Source organism: Lolium rigidum, chromosome 4 (genome assembly GCF_022539505.1).
Source record: "Lolium rigidum isolate FL_2022 chromosome 4, APGP_CSIRO_Lrig_0.1, whole genome shotgun sequence".
Lineage (NCBI taxonomy): Eukaryota > Viridiplantae > Streptophyta > Magnoliopsida > Poales > Poaceae > Lolium > Lolium rigidum.
Genome location: NC_061511.1, coordinates 25005771 through 25019871, shown reverse-complemented (window position 1 = coordinate 25019871; position 14101 = coordinate 25005771). Strand labels below are relative to the sequence as shown.

At 53.0% G+C, this 14101-nt stretch overlaps 1 protein-coding gene across 1 annotated transcript; it reads right to left on the bottom strand.

Annotated features, from left to right (window-relative positions):
• Positions 1-2909: 2909 nt before the first annotated feature.
• Positions 2910-11728, bottom strand: LOC124708379. The gene is made up of 7 exons (XM_047240056.1): positions 11539-11728; positions 11342-11425; positions 11123-11209; positions 10323-10508; positions 10137-10231; positions 9952-10049; positions 2910-3189 (listed from the first exon to the last, which is right to left on the bottom strand). The coding sequence occupies exons 1-7, from the start codon at positions 11539-11541 to the stop codon at positions 3059-3061; spliced, it is 684 nt and encodes a 227-aa protein (XP_047096012.1). The 5' UTR covers positions 11542-11728; the 3' UTR covers positions 2910-3058.
• Positions 11729-14101: the final 2373 nt, after the last annotated feature.

Sequence of the window (14101 nt, the reverse complement as noted above, 5' to 3'; positions counted from 1 at the left end):
CATTGGATCAACAAAAATACACGGTCTATTTAGTTGGGGGTATCGTAAAAGTCCCCTTGGAAAATTACCTCCGCCCCACGGACCATTATGGGCTCGAAACCATTCTAATGTAACATGTGGTCAACTATCATAGATTCATAGCGATGGGTAAGTTCTTGGGCTTCGATAACTTATGTCTATTAGTGGTTCACAACGCTTACACAATAAAACAACAATGCCAACTTTGTAAAACATCTTGGCTAGCACGGGCTGTGCCTGCACAATGAAGCATACACAAAAGAGCTCACCAAAGGCTCTAAATGATGGAGTATGTAAATAGTAGCGCATTATATCATCTTGATGGCATCAAAGCAGGAGACATTAGATATGGATACGCTATTATAAGAAAATTAAGCACAAATATTTAGCAATGATCAACCAAAACGTATGTAATATCATTCTTGATAAAATACTATAATCGACTACAAATGTGTTAGTGACACGGTTATAATAAAATATTGTACATTCTAAATACAAATTTGGTTCAAAAGTCGACATCTAATTTATAGAGTGACATATAAGCAAACACATTAGGAGCTCATAACAATTTGTCTAATGTGAGGTTTAACAACTACAATTTGCATTGTTCCAACTATTCATATTTCTCTTTTATTAAGTGGGAGTTGGAGTGAATATTTGGTGTCACACTTCAAACTAATTATATAAACTGTAAATGCACTCCACATCGATCTCACCATGAAAGGATAGCACCAAATGGTCTTAAAATAAGATAATCTTAAATTTGTATACCAATTTTGTTTACTACATTAACCTATATTTACTAGGTTAATATCTCCATACACTCTTTGAAATATTACTCCCTCCCTCCCGTGATAACATCTTATCTATTATACGGCGATCAGTGGCGTTGGTAGGTAAAAAAAACCGGGTCGAATCTTGGTATGTCAAAAAATTCGCTTCCCTTATGCTTCGTACACTAGAAAGACCGGGCCAAAGCCTTCCTACATCGTGGCCGAGCGACCGATTTTTTTCTTGTCCGCATTCCATCCGGCCGGGCCGGCAACGTACTCCTCGCTCGCATCCGACAAACTATCGGCAAAACACCTGGTGAAACATGAAACTCTTCGCGGTCTCAGTAAATAAAATCAAAAATGAAAGAGACAAAGCTAAACGACAGAAAGGACCGTTTACCTCAATCGAGTCGCCGCGTAGTTGCGTAGATAGTCACGGATTGTTGCCGAAGTCACCACCGTCTACTCAGTAGCCGGTTCTGGAGGCGGAAGGGTTGCCATGTTGGTGGTCCCCCCTCCCACCCGTCTCGTCGGACGCAGTTCCTGCCCTCCGTGCACCGGCGTGCTTGCGGCAACCGGCCACCGCGCTAGGGGGAAAGTGGCGAGTCGCTTGTCGCTGAAGAGAGGAGGGGGCAAACAACTTGCACCGCCCCGTGGTTGTGGCCGCCGAGAAGGGCGGAAGTCCATAGATGGAGCAGAGGGGGGCGCGCAGCTACGGGGTGTCGAACGTCAAGAACTCGAGATCAAGCTGAGCGTTCTGCTGTGCGTGGGCGTGAATCAGGTGTCGCTCGGAGCGCAGGCGTTCCAAGAGGACCTGCTCGGGCTGCAGGAGGTGCACAACGCTGTCGGGATTGTGAGTGTCTATGCCCATGATTCCGGCCTCACAGACGGGATGATGACGGTATCCAGGAGAGGTACTGAGGCATTGCGGCTGTAGTGATCATCACCAGTAGGGACTCGTGTCGTTGTAGGCGGGGTCCTCCCAGAGGTCCACCGGCAGCTGCGCGCCTCGCCTATGGATCTCCGCCGGGCGTGCGCGGTCGGTGGCCGGGATCGGCGGCATCGGAACCCGATCTGGGCTCTGGTGCCAGCCGTGGGGGAGGTGCACGTCGCCCCATGACATTGGGGTGCCGGCCTCCCAGAAGATCTGCACCACCACGACGGTGACGTAGATCCGGTCGCGAGTGGCTACCGACGGCCCCATGTCGAAAGCCACCAGCGCAGCTCGCCGACTGCTGTCGGCCTCGTGGTCGTTCGCTGATGGTGAGAACTCGCGCTTCGGGGACATGGCAGCGCGGAAGCTCGAGCTCGTGCGTGTGGAGTGGGGAATGGGGAGTGGATAGACTGTCCCTCTCCCCAGTCCACATTTAATAGGACTCAGGCACCGACAGGTGGGCCAGGCACGCGGAACAGGCGGACACGCGAGGACGCCGCGTGCCATCCGCAGCCACGCAGACCTGGCCCAAATCTAGGTCGGGTTTGGGTCGTCTCGGACATCGCGGCTATCCCGTGGCCGCGTTTTCGTCCGCCGTGACCCATCCAGACGCGCGAACACGGGATGGGTAGCCGCGTTGGAGATGGCCTAACCGACGCTACCCTTTAACTAGGTATCGGTCTCCCTGAACGAGTGAAGTGAGATAAAAAAAAAAAGATAAAAAAAACAGTTGGTAGAGAAGAGTCTTTGCCCCCAACACAAATGACCTAGGGTCACAGGCCCTCGGGGTGTAGGCCCAGCAAGACACACTGAGTGAGACTTGGAGTTGGACTTGCCCCCATCACAAATGACCTAGGGTTACGGGCCCACGGGGGCAGGCCCGGCAGGCTATCCATCCTCTTCTCAGTGTCATCTCATCATTCCAACTGTGCCCCCGAAGCTGGGCTAGGAGCTCGCACTACCAAGCTCGGCGATCAGGTTGATCCTACGATGCCTTTTATGCAAGCACCAGCCTCCCTGTATTAGCGATGTGGGACAAAAAAGCTAAGCGCGCGGCTGTACCGTCCACGCGATTGTGGCCGGCCAACGCGTAAATCCCGTGGGCCTGTTAGAGTCGGCCCATAAACTGCTGCGCAGAATAAAAGCCTCTAATTTCTAACGAAAACAGTTGGCCCACTTCCCGATAAATCAAAGCAAAATACTCATGATTCTGAATTCTACGGTTTACGGCTCCAGGTAAATTTAACGTTCACTCTACAAGAAGGGTAGTCCAATATCGCTCGACTAGAGGGCATAGTATTTCTAGGGAATCGTCTTCACAACAACATCATCATTAGCGGAAAGTGAACTTGTCATCATGCCATCCTCCTTGAACGTATTTGGCTTGCAGCAGTTTGAGGGCTTCAACTTGATCTCGCGACGCATTTTCAACGACGAATGTTTGACCCCAGACCTTCCGCAGCTCTGACCAGAAAAGAATTAAGAAAGCAGAAGATAAGAGTATTGCCAACTGAATGCTGTGCAGCTACTTAAAAGTAATACTACAGTAGAGAGTTATGTCCAAAGTGCAATTTCACATATTCATTTGAAAGGAAAAGAAGCTCTCACAAAGCATTTGTTATGTACGTCGAAATTACTGGGGCAAGTAGCATATTCCTAATTAAAATTGTTGTTGCAGCCACTCAACATAAAGTTGTTTTCCAATCCGAGATGGCTTCAGGTGGTTGTATTGCACATTGCCATATCATCCCTCTACTTTATTTCCAATCAGCATATGTCAAACTATGATAATCACATATCCCGAACCTGTGCCCAAACCCTCTCGTCAGCCCGGACGGTTCGTCTTGCTCTTGATCCTCAGTATATTCTGTTCTCCATATCGTCAAAATCTACAGCCTATAGTAGCAACCACGGAGCACTGGGAGAAGATTGCTGCTGGGTCTCTAGCCCTCTACACCACAGTCCAAGGCACCTCTCCCCTGCCTTGCTCATATCCAGCGTCTCCAATCTCCTGGCAACCGTCGCCCCTGCCACATCAGCTCCTAGTGACCTCCGTTCCCCACCCTGACATGGTACTGCCGCATCTGTGGTGCTCCACTGAACATGACACCTTTCGCCTCTCAGCGCTTTCCTTTTCTTGTTCTTCACTCTCCACGCCTTCTCGCCCTATGCTTTCTCCCTCTCCGGATCGAGTTCACAGGGACGTACTGCATGGATTGGAGAACATGGATGGTGGGTAGGTCTTGGGAAGGTGCCCAGTATGGAGGCGTGGTCGGACATTGCCGGTAGCCAGCAATGCCAATCTGGCAGAGCAGCGTGAAAGCACGATGTGGCAGAATCCGCTCACCTTTCGCCTCTCGCGCTTTCCTTTCCTTGTTCTTCACTCTCCACGCCTTCTCGCCCTATGCTTTCTCCCTCTCCGGATCGCCGAGGTGAAGCAGGTGCGCCAACACGCATCGTGCTCCACCTCGAACCACAAGTCCCAGTAGGGACTCGTGTCGTTGTAGGCGGGGTCCTCCCGGAGGTCCACCGGCAGCTACGCGCGTCGCCTATGGATATCCGCTAGGCGTGCGCGGCCGGTGGCCGGGATCGGCGGCACCGGAACCCGATCTGGGCTCAGGTGCCAGCCGTGGGGGAGGTGCACGTCGCCCCACAACATTGGGGCGCCGGTCTCCCAGAAGATCTGCGCCACCACGACGGCGACGTAAATCCGGTCGCGGATGGCTGCCGGCGGTCCCATGTCGAAAGCCGCCGACGCGGCTCGCCGGCTGCTGTCGGCCTCGTGGTCGTTCGCCGATGGTGAGAACTCACGCTTCGGGGACATGGCGGCGCGGAAGCTCGAGCTCCTGCGTGTGTAGTGGGGAATGGGGAGTGGATAGACTGTCCCTCTCCCCAGTCCACATTTAATAGGACTCGGGGACCGACAGGTGGGCCAGGCACGCGGAACAGGCGGACGCGCGAGGGCGCCGCGTGCCATCCGCGGCCACGCAGACCTGGCCCAAATCTAGGTCGGGTTTGGGTCGTCTCGGACATCGCGGCTATCCCGTGGTCGCGTTTTCGTCTGTCGCGACCCATCCGGACGCGCGAACACGGGATGGGTAGCCGCGTTGGAGATGGCCTAACCGACGCTACCTTTTAACTAGGTATCGGTCTCCCTGTACGAGCGATGTGGGATAAAAAGAAAAAAAAACAGTTGGTAGAGAAGAGTCTTTGCCCCCAACACAAATGACCTACGATGCCTTTTAAACAGTTGCTAGGAGCTCGCACTACCAAGCTCGGCGATCAGGTTGATCCTACGATGCCTTTTAAACAGGCACCAGCCTCCCTGTATTAGCGATGTGGGACAAAAAAAACTAGCGCGCGGCTGTACCGTCCGCGCGATTGCAGCCGGCAAACGCGTAAATCCCGTGGGCCTGTTAGAGTTGGCCCATAAACTGCTGCGCAGAATAAAATCCTCTAAATTCTAACGAGAACAGTTGGCCCACTTCCCGATAAATCAAAGCAAAATACTCATGATTCTGAATTCTACGGTTTACAGCTCCAGGTAAATTTAACGTTCACTCTACAAGAAGGGTATTCCAATATCGTTCGACTAGAGGGCATAGTATTTCTTCTTCTTCTTCGAAATAGGCTTTCGTTCCACTATATTAATATAGCAACCACACGATAGAAGCATGCTGGAGCCGCGGCACAACCAGGCCCAAAAGAAACGGAAGAGAAAGAAAAAAGAAAACAAATGCCGACACCGGTAGCTCGACAAGAACGATGACGACCCCGCAACCGCTGCGTCCTCTGGAGGATTCCCACCACACTCCTAGCACCTCGAACCGCCGCATACCAAAACAACACCTTCAACAAGGAGAACGACGACGACGCCACTGCTGTCCGGAGAACTCCTGAGGTTTGACGCCCTCCAAGAAGGCAAGGCGGCACCCTCAGGCGCCACCGCGTCAGAGTCGGATGAGCCGACATGGATTTCTCCCAACCCCAAAACCACCATCCTGGACGATTCGATGAGCTCCCCCCAACCTACCGCCCACCAACACACGCCCCCACAGTCTTGAAGTCCTTATCGCTGTCTCGCCGTGGACACCGGCGCAAGGCCTAGAGGAGGAAGAGGGAGACAGCAGGGCCCGGGGTAGCACACCACTACCGGCGGGAGGGAACAACCTCCACCGGACGACCACTACCGGCGGTCTTCACGGCAGCCGACCGGACGAGGCAGCAAGGACAAACCAGGCCCCTCCTGGCCCGGCCGAGCCCAACTAGGCCCGTGAAGTCCTCGCCGCCAAGCTGCAGCAGGCCGGCCTTGGCGTCGCCACCACCCTGCCACCGCCGACGAGCCTCTTCCGCCACCACGGAACAGCAAGGTCGGACCAGGGGCCTAAAAGGGGCCCAGATCTTGGCCGAACGGACGCCGCCACCACCCCTCCCGACCGCTGCTCCGCCGTCAACAACGGCGCCGCTGCGCCTCCTTCCACCCGACACACGGATCTCACGCCGCCGCATCAGACCGCCATAGGCCGAGGTGCACCGCCACGGGCCGCCCTGCGCCGCGCCAAGGCTCCACGCTCGCGGGGAAAGACCGCCCGCCGCCGCCGGCACCGCACAGGCAACGCCCGGCGGCCCGCGCCGGCGGCGGCGCAGAGGGTGGGGGGAGAACCGGGCTAGGAGGAGCGGCGGCTAGGGTTCGCCCCTGCTCGCCCGCGCGGGGGGCGAGAGGACCGAGACGGGGGGGGAGGGGGGGGGGGGTCGAGGCCATAGTATTTGTAGGGAAACGTCTTCACAACATCATCATCATTAGCGGAAAGTGAACATGTCATCATGCCATCCTCCTTGAACGTATTTGGCTTGCAGCAGTTTGAGGGCTTCAACGTGACCTCGAGACGCATTTTCGAAAAAAAAAACGCAACCAACCCAGGCACTAGCACCCGTTGGCATTTTTATAGAAGAAAACTCCTGAGCACCCACCGAACCCAAGGTTCGAACCCGGGTGGGCAGCGTGCGCTCCCGCACGCCTAGCCACCAGACCGACGGTCTGTTCTCTCGAGACGCATTTTCAACTAGGAATGTTTGACCCCAGACCTTCCGCAGCTCTGACCAGAAAAGAATTAAGCAAGCACAAGATAAGAGTATTGCCAACTGAATGCTGTGCAACTACTTAAAACTAATAGTAGAGAGTTACGTCCAAAGTGCAATTTTCCATATTCATCTGAAATGAAAAGAAGTTCTGACAAATCATTTGCTCTGTACGTTGAAATTACTGGGACAAGTAGCATATTCCTAATTAAAATTGTTCTTGCAGCCACTCAACATAAAGTTGTTTCCCAATCCGAGATGGCTTCAGGTGGTTGTATTGCACATCTGCCATATCATCCCTCTACTTTATTTACAATCAGCATTTATCGTATTTGACTGATTTATGTAGGTATGTCAAACTATGATAATCACATATCCCGAACATGTGCCCAAACCCTTTCGTCAGCCCAGACAGTTCGCCTTGCTCTTGATCCTCAGTATATTCTGTTCTCCATATCATCAAAATCTACAACACATAGTAGCCACCACGGAGCACTGGGAGTAGATTGCTGCTGGGTCTCTAGCTCATATCCAGAGTCTCCGATCAGGGCAACCATGGCCCCTGCCACATCAGCTCCTAGTGACCTCCGTTCCACACCCTGACATGGTGCTTCACTGAACATGACACTGTCCATAGCTCACCTTTCGCCTCTCGCGCTTTCCTTTTCTTGTTCTTCACTCTCCACGTCTTCTCGCCCTATACTTTCTCCCTCTCTGGATCGAGTTCACAGGGACGTAATGCATGGATTGGAGAACATGTAATGCATGGATTGGAGAACATGGATGGTAGGTAGGTCTTGGGAAGGTGCCCAGTATGGAGGCATGGTCGGACATTGCCGGTAGCCAGCAATGCCAATAGCAGCGTGAAATCACGATGTGGCAGAATCCGGTGAACCTAAAGGTTGATCTAATGGCTAATAACGCTTGGATTTGCCATCTCTACACTGTTGGATTAGACAATATCAATGGCTATAGGGTTCAAAGTTTTTTTTTTTTTGAGAACACGCAGGAGAGCTGCGCGTCATTGTATTAAGCTTACAAGAGAACAACATGGTCCAGTTTATGAGGGAAACTATACCAAAAACCAAACATATGATGCCTTCCGGCTTACAACGCACACCCAAACTAGCACACTACAAGCACCCGCCTTGCCCAACCACTGGCTAACAATGGCGCGAAGGAAGGGCACAAGCCACAAGGTCTCGAAAGCGTGTCACAGCCATAGCATGAGAACCTAGAACAGCACTAACTCTAGGGAGGTAAACGTCGACGTACGGCCCTCCCAGCAGAAGGCGAGACGGCGGCAGGACCTGGCCAGACCTAGATCAAGCAACGTCGAGCAGGCGCCGGCAGAGGCGCTCCGAAGACCCACGCTCAAAGTAGCGGCCACCTCTGGCTCCATCTGCCGTCTAGGGACTCTGGGGACAACCTCCGCCTCTAACAAGGGGATGACACCGAAGTGCCATCACTGCCTGATCCAACAACTGGATCTAGGGTTTCCCCTAGTGCCCGGGAAGGGGTGAAACGAAAAGGGCTCAACGACGCCTTGAAGAAAGTAACGGTGCCCGTGTGCGTCGCTGTTGTCCGCAACCGCGCATGATTTCTCCCAGCCCTGACTTCGACCCCACTGTCCACCAGAACGAAGCGAACAAGAGCCATCATCAATAAAGGACGCCACCAAAGAGAGATGAGCGCGAAATGGCGAGCGAGGGGCCGTAGTCAGCCTTTAGCATCACCCAGCAGCCCGCCTTTAGCATCAGCCAGCAGCCCGACGCGCTGTTGGCCGATCTACCACACCCCTGCACGGCGAAGCCGGACGGAGCGACGGCCCGGCATCAGCCGCGAAGCAGGGCAGCAGTGGCGGCCCAGATCGGGCCCGCCAACACCTGGCGCGAGCTCCGCAAGCTCCAGCACACAGGCACCACCGCCGCATATCGTTGCAGGCGCCGCTGCCTCCTCGCTGGGCGCGAACGGCTCTGACCCGCCTGGCCCAGATCAGGCCCAAGCGCCGCCGGAGCCAGCATGCCGCACCTCGCAGCCCGGCAAGACGCAGGCGCCACGTGACCGCACGCAACTCCGCGCGACCATCCACCGCTCCAACGCCGCTAACCACCGCCAAACGCTGCGGCGTTCCGCAGCGGCCCCTCTCCACGCGAAGAGAAGTCGAGAGGAGCCCGCCCCACCTTGCGCTCCACCTTCGGCGGCTGGGCGCCGCCACCACAGCCGGCGCTGGCCGGAGGGGCTTGAGATCTAGGGTTTTTTTGTTTGGGGGAGGGAGGTGCCCTCCAGAGCCACCTGCGTGAGCAGCCCAGGAGGGAGAGCTCTGATAAGCCTAGATAACCGCTCTGATAATCGGTTCAAAGTTATTCATACACTACAAAAATAAACTAGGTAGCTTCACATGTTTCACATGTTACAAGCCAGTAGTCATAACATACACAAAACACATAATTCAAGGTATGTGTTGATATATTTGAATGTAACAGTGCGCATTGGACACCCAGAAATCCAAGGATATGTACTTTCATCCTAAATAAACATACACGATATTTTATTTGATGATAAATATACGTAAAGATTTGTCGCAAAAAATGTTTATGCATTAATTGTGTAAAGATTTGTTGAAGCAATAATGTTTATGCATGATCACTATTCCTAACATACTGAGAAAGGAAGAATGCATTTCCCACTAGCATGGTCCAAATTGGTTGTCAGATCTGAAATGTATATGTCCATCGAAGGTTTTTGGTTCATGAATAAATGATGCTTAAATTTATGAGCTGTTCATGTTAGAGAGTGAGCAAGAGAGGCAGAGAGCAAGAATGGAAAACGTTGCATACTAGGAAATAGTTCAAGTACGAGATATGTTTTGCAAAATGTACGGGCATTGTGATGAGAAACAGGTGAGGTAGAAGGTCTTTCTTGCAAAAAAAAAAAGCATGAATCTTAAGTAATGAACAGCCCTGATAGGTCAGGGGCGTCCAACTGGTCGTATGAACGCAGTTTTGGTATAAATGAAAACAGTTCAAGTCGTTTTCATGCATTTTTAAATAAATTGAGGGACTGTCACTTTACCAACAATAAGAAACAGCTGGGCATGATAAGGGAAAACAGACAATGGATGCAAGGTCACAAGTTCAGGCATACCAGATTTATGCATGGGCGAGAGGCACATGATTATCAAGTCAAAGCGAGAAACTTTTGCCAAATTCTCCAAAATGTTAACTGCTAACACCGCATCATCCCTGATCATACAATAAGAACTAAAAGTAAGTAATAACATCAAAGGTTGCGGAACCAGTATTGCAAGAGAGTGTAAGAGGCAAGCGTACCGGTAGATTGAGGCTGTGCACTTAACGATATCAATCAGAAAAGCAGATGAAAGTGCATTCTTAAAAATCTCCGGTAGGCTCTCTGGTGGAATCGACTGGTCACATAACAAGAATGTGACAAATTAGTAATTTACACAACCGGATTAATTTAAGGAGCTAAAAAACGAGAGGCTGTCAATAATAAACCTTTAACAACTGTATTTGCTGGGCAGGGTCGTCAGAGATAGCTCTCCAAGAAACCTCAAAATCATAAGCTGTCTTTGGTGTCTTCACACTTTTTACAGTGCTGGACATATACCGTGAAGCAGCACGTGATGCAAGATCTTGTACTGATATTTCTGGTGCAGGCTTCTGTTTAGCATCTCGAGATTGCTGCATTAAATAATTGAAAAGTGACCGAAAGAAGCAAAACCTAGTACAACTTTACCAAATTGCGGTAAATCAGTTCTTTATATAACAATTGCAGTGAAACTATAAGACAAGTGAGCTCTTAGATGCAGAATGCTTAAGTAGTACTGCAATGGACTAGGGAGGGTTTACCCTCCACCTACTCCTTTAAGATTTTCCAACCACGCAAACCATCTGATCCACCCTGACATCAACAGCCAAGTTGCAAAAGAGTTAACCAGTATAGTGGCAGACTTTTCTCTGCTTGAATTGACATGTTTGCTACTGGAAGACAGTCCAGCTACTGAGCTTGGACAGGTTTTGGCTTTTGACAACTCCACATACATGAAACAGTTGTATCACTTTTGACAACTCCAAATACACGAAACAGTTGTTTCACATATCTATAAGGATCAGCTAGTGCAGAAAAATGCATGAACAAGCAAAGCAACCCATATGCTATGCAGGCTATATCGTTGATGATGCTAACTATACCACGGTATAAGCTGACAAGTACTAATACAATACGTTCTGTTGGTTTTTAAACAACTCAGATATCATGGGTATCGATAGACAGAAAGGCTGTAGTCAGAACGCACCAGCATATTATTGTCTTTGAGGCTTGCACCGGATCCTCCTTTCGACGCACCACCTGCAAACTTCTTCTGTTTGAAATACTCATTGCCCTGCAAACACAGCCACATCAAACAACATGTATAGCTTCACAGAACCGGTCTCGGGCTCTCAATAAAGCAGCCCAAAATTCTGTTTTCTACAAATCAACACAAGAGTTTGCACTGGGATTGATATATACTGACCTGCTCCTTTTCTGACGCGGCGTCAGGCATTGGTTCGTCGTTCAGATAGGTCGAGTAGTTCGGGCGATTGTAGAGGCCACCCATCTTGAATAACAACAACGAGATGGAGAAGAATTACATGGTCGGATTCGATTGTGCCTACCAAATTGAAGATGCGAAGAATCGGAGCATGCGCAAGCTAGCTAGGGCTTCCATACCATCTCCAATCGGCCAGTCCACGCCGGGGTCCGGTACCAGTAGAAGGGTGTAGGGGGTGGCGTCCAATCCAGTACCAGAGAGGGCGTAGATCGTGGTTGGGTCTTCGCCGTCGACGGCGCAATAGCAGGAGGCGGAGGGATTAGGGGGTGGAGGCCGTCGGCGGAGTTGGTGGTGGTCTTCCATGATTTGGGGAGAAGAAGCGTCCGGTCGAGCTCGAGCAATTCTGCACTACCTGGTTAGAGCATGTCTAACAGGCCCCGTATAATCCGCCTACCCCGTAAAATTCCCGCGACATACGAGGCAGGCGCGGTTTGGGCCGTCTAGCAGGCCCCATATTCGGGCCGCCCCGTTTCGGCGGAATACGGGGCCCAGGAAATCGGCCCCGTCGTCCCGTACATATAGTGGGCGCAGGTGCGAGTGAGGGGTTAACCCCTCACTCGCAACCCTAGCTCCGCCGTGCGCCGCCGCCTCCTCCTCCTCGCTCCGGCGAGCAATTAGTCGCTCCCCGCGCCGCATTCCACCCCAGATCCGGCATGGACGCCCGCCGCCGCAGTACCGCCTCGCCGGCGAGCGGATCGTAGCGATCCCGCTCGCCGGACAACGTGGAGGATGCGTGGCGGCGCCAATGCAAGAGATCCGCCGCCGGGAGCCGGCGTTTGGCCTGCGAGTACGCCGGCGCCGCGTACGTCCCGCCGAAGCTCGTTGACTTCGCGGCGGGCGGGCGCCGGCACAACGAGGATCCGCCGATGAAGCCGATGAGCGGGCCCAAGTTCGACGAGTGGCGCGCCGACCGGGAGCCGCCGCCGCCGGGCGAAGGAGGCTTGGAGCGGCGGGAGCACCAGCGCTCGAGGAGCTCCGCTCGCCGGCGATGAGGAGGAGGCCCCCGACTTGTTGAAGGAGCTACGACAGTTCCTCAAAGACGACGCCAAGAGGAAGAGGGCGGAGGAGGAAGAGGTGGCGGCGGCCATCGCCGCCGCGAAGGAGGCGGAGTTGCGGGAGGCGGAGGCGGACTCGTACCTAGTCGACCTCCTCGAGTAGGATCGCGCATTCTGGATGTAGAATCGTTGATCCGTATGTATGATCCGTAGTATGATCAATGAAATTGAACTTCCCGGGGTTTTTATTTTTGAAAATACGGGGCGAAATACGGGGTCTGCTAGACGGAATGGCTCTTCCGTTAGCAACTTTTCGATACGGGGCGAAAAAGCGGCGGGATACGGGGCAGAAATATGAGGGGCCTGCTAGACATGCTCTTAGAGCATCTCCACTCGTGCCCCCGTCTGAGGTCCAGGCGAGCGTTTTTTCCATCCGAATGGCGTAATTCGGCCTAGTCGCCCCCCGGTTCCTTGTTTTCGCCCGGATTTGGCCCTTCATCCATCCGGCGAGCCCACGCCACCCCCGGCCCCCGGGGAGCGCTCGGGGACTCCGGACGAGTGAAAAGCGGGGAAGGGCCCGATCTGTCGGTGACTCGACGCACGAACCCCACCGCCACGTCGCTCAAAATCTCCCCCACCCCTCGTATCTCTCTCGCCGCCGGCACCACCCCGCCGGCTTGTTGCCCGCATTCCGCCGCCCCTCCTTCCCCACCTGCCTATATTCCGCCGTCTTTGGACGACGGCCTATCCGTCTGCTCTTCCGCCGGCCTCGTTTTCCGGCCTGCTTGCTCGTCGTCGCTCGCGGCTCGGGTTGCCTCGACCACGCCCGTCAGGTGTTCGTCCATTTGCCTCGCCGGCCATGGACTCGGACGAAGAGGAGGAGCAGATGTTCGTCGAGCTTATGCAAGAAGAGATGGCGAGCAGCCGCCCAAGACGACGAGCACATGATGATCCTTGGTTGCTTGGCAAGCATGTACGCCGGACTGGCAACTCGTCGACGTGGTGGGTCGGCACGAGGTCGCCGGAAGTGCAAGCCGAGACAGCGAATGGAGGGCTACCGCATGTTGTACGCCGACTACTTCGCCGACAATCCATTGCACGGTGAGAGTGTTTTCCGGCGTCGTTTCAGGATGAGCAGAAAGCTATTTCTGCAAATTGTGTATGCCATCCGCCACTTTGATCCCTACTTCAGATGCAAGGCGGATTGCACTGGTTTGGTTGGATTTTCGTCACTGCAGAAGTGCACAGTGGCTACCCATGATCTTTGGATTTGGCACTCTTTCTTTGGTATGCCTGGATCCAACAATGACATCAACGTCCTAAACTGCTCCCCGGTCTTTCCAAGCTTGTTGAGGGTCATGCTCCTCCGGTGGACTATGTGATCAATGGTCGGCACTACAACAAAGGATACTACCTTGCAGACGGTATCTATCCAAAGTGGGCAACATTTGTGAAGACTATCTCCAACCCTGGCACCCCCAAACTTTGCGAGTTTGTCAAGAAACAAGAAGCTTGCCAAAAAGACGTCGAGCGAGCATTTGGTGTCCTCCAGCAGAGATTTGCTGTCGTCCGGTTCCCCGCTATGACTTGGTCCAAAGATCAGATGTGGGAGGTGATGAACTGCTGTGTGTGCCTACACAATATGATTATTGAAGATGAGCGAAAGCATCCGGTTCCTCTGGCTGAG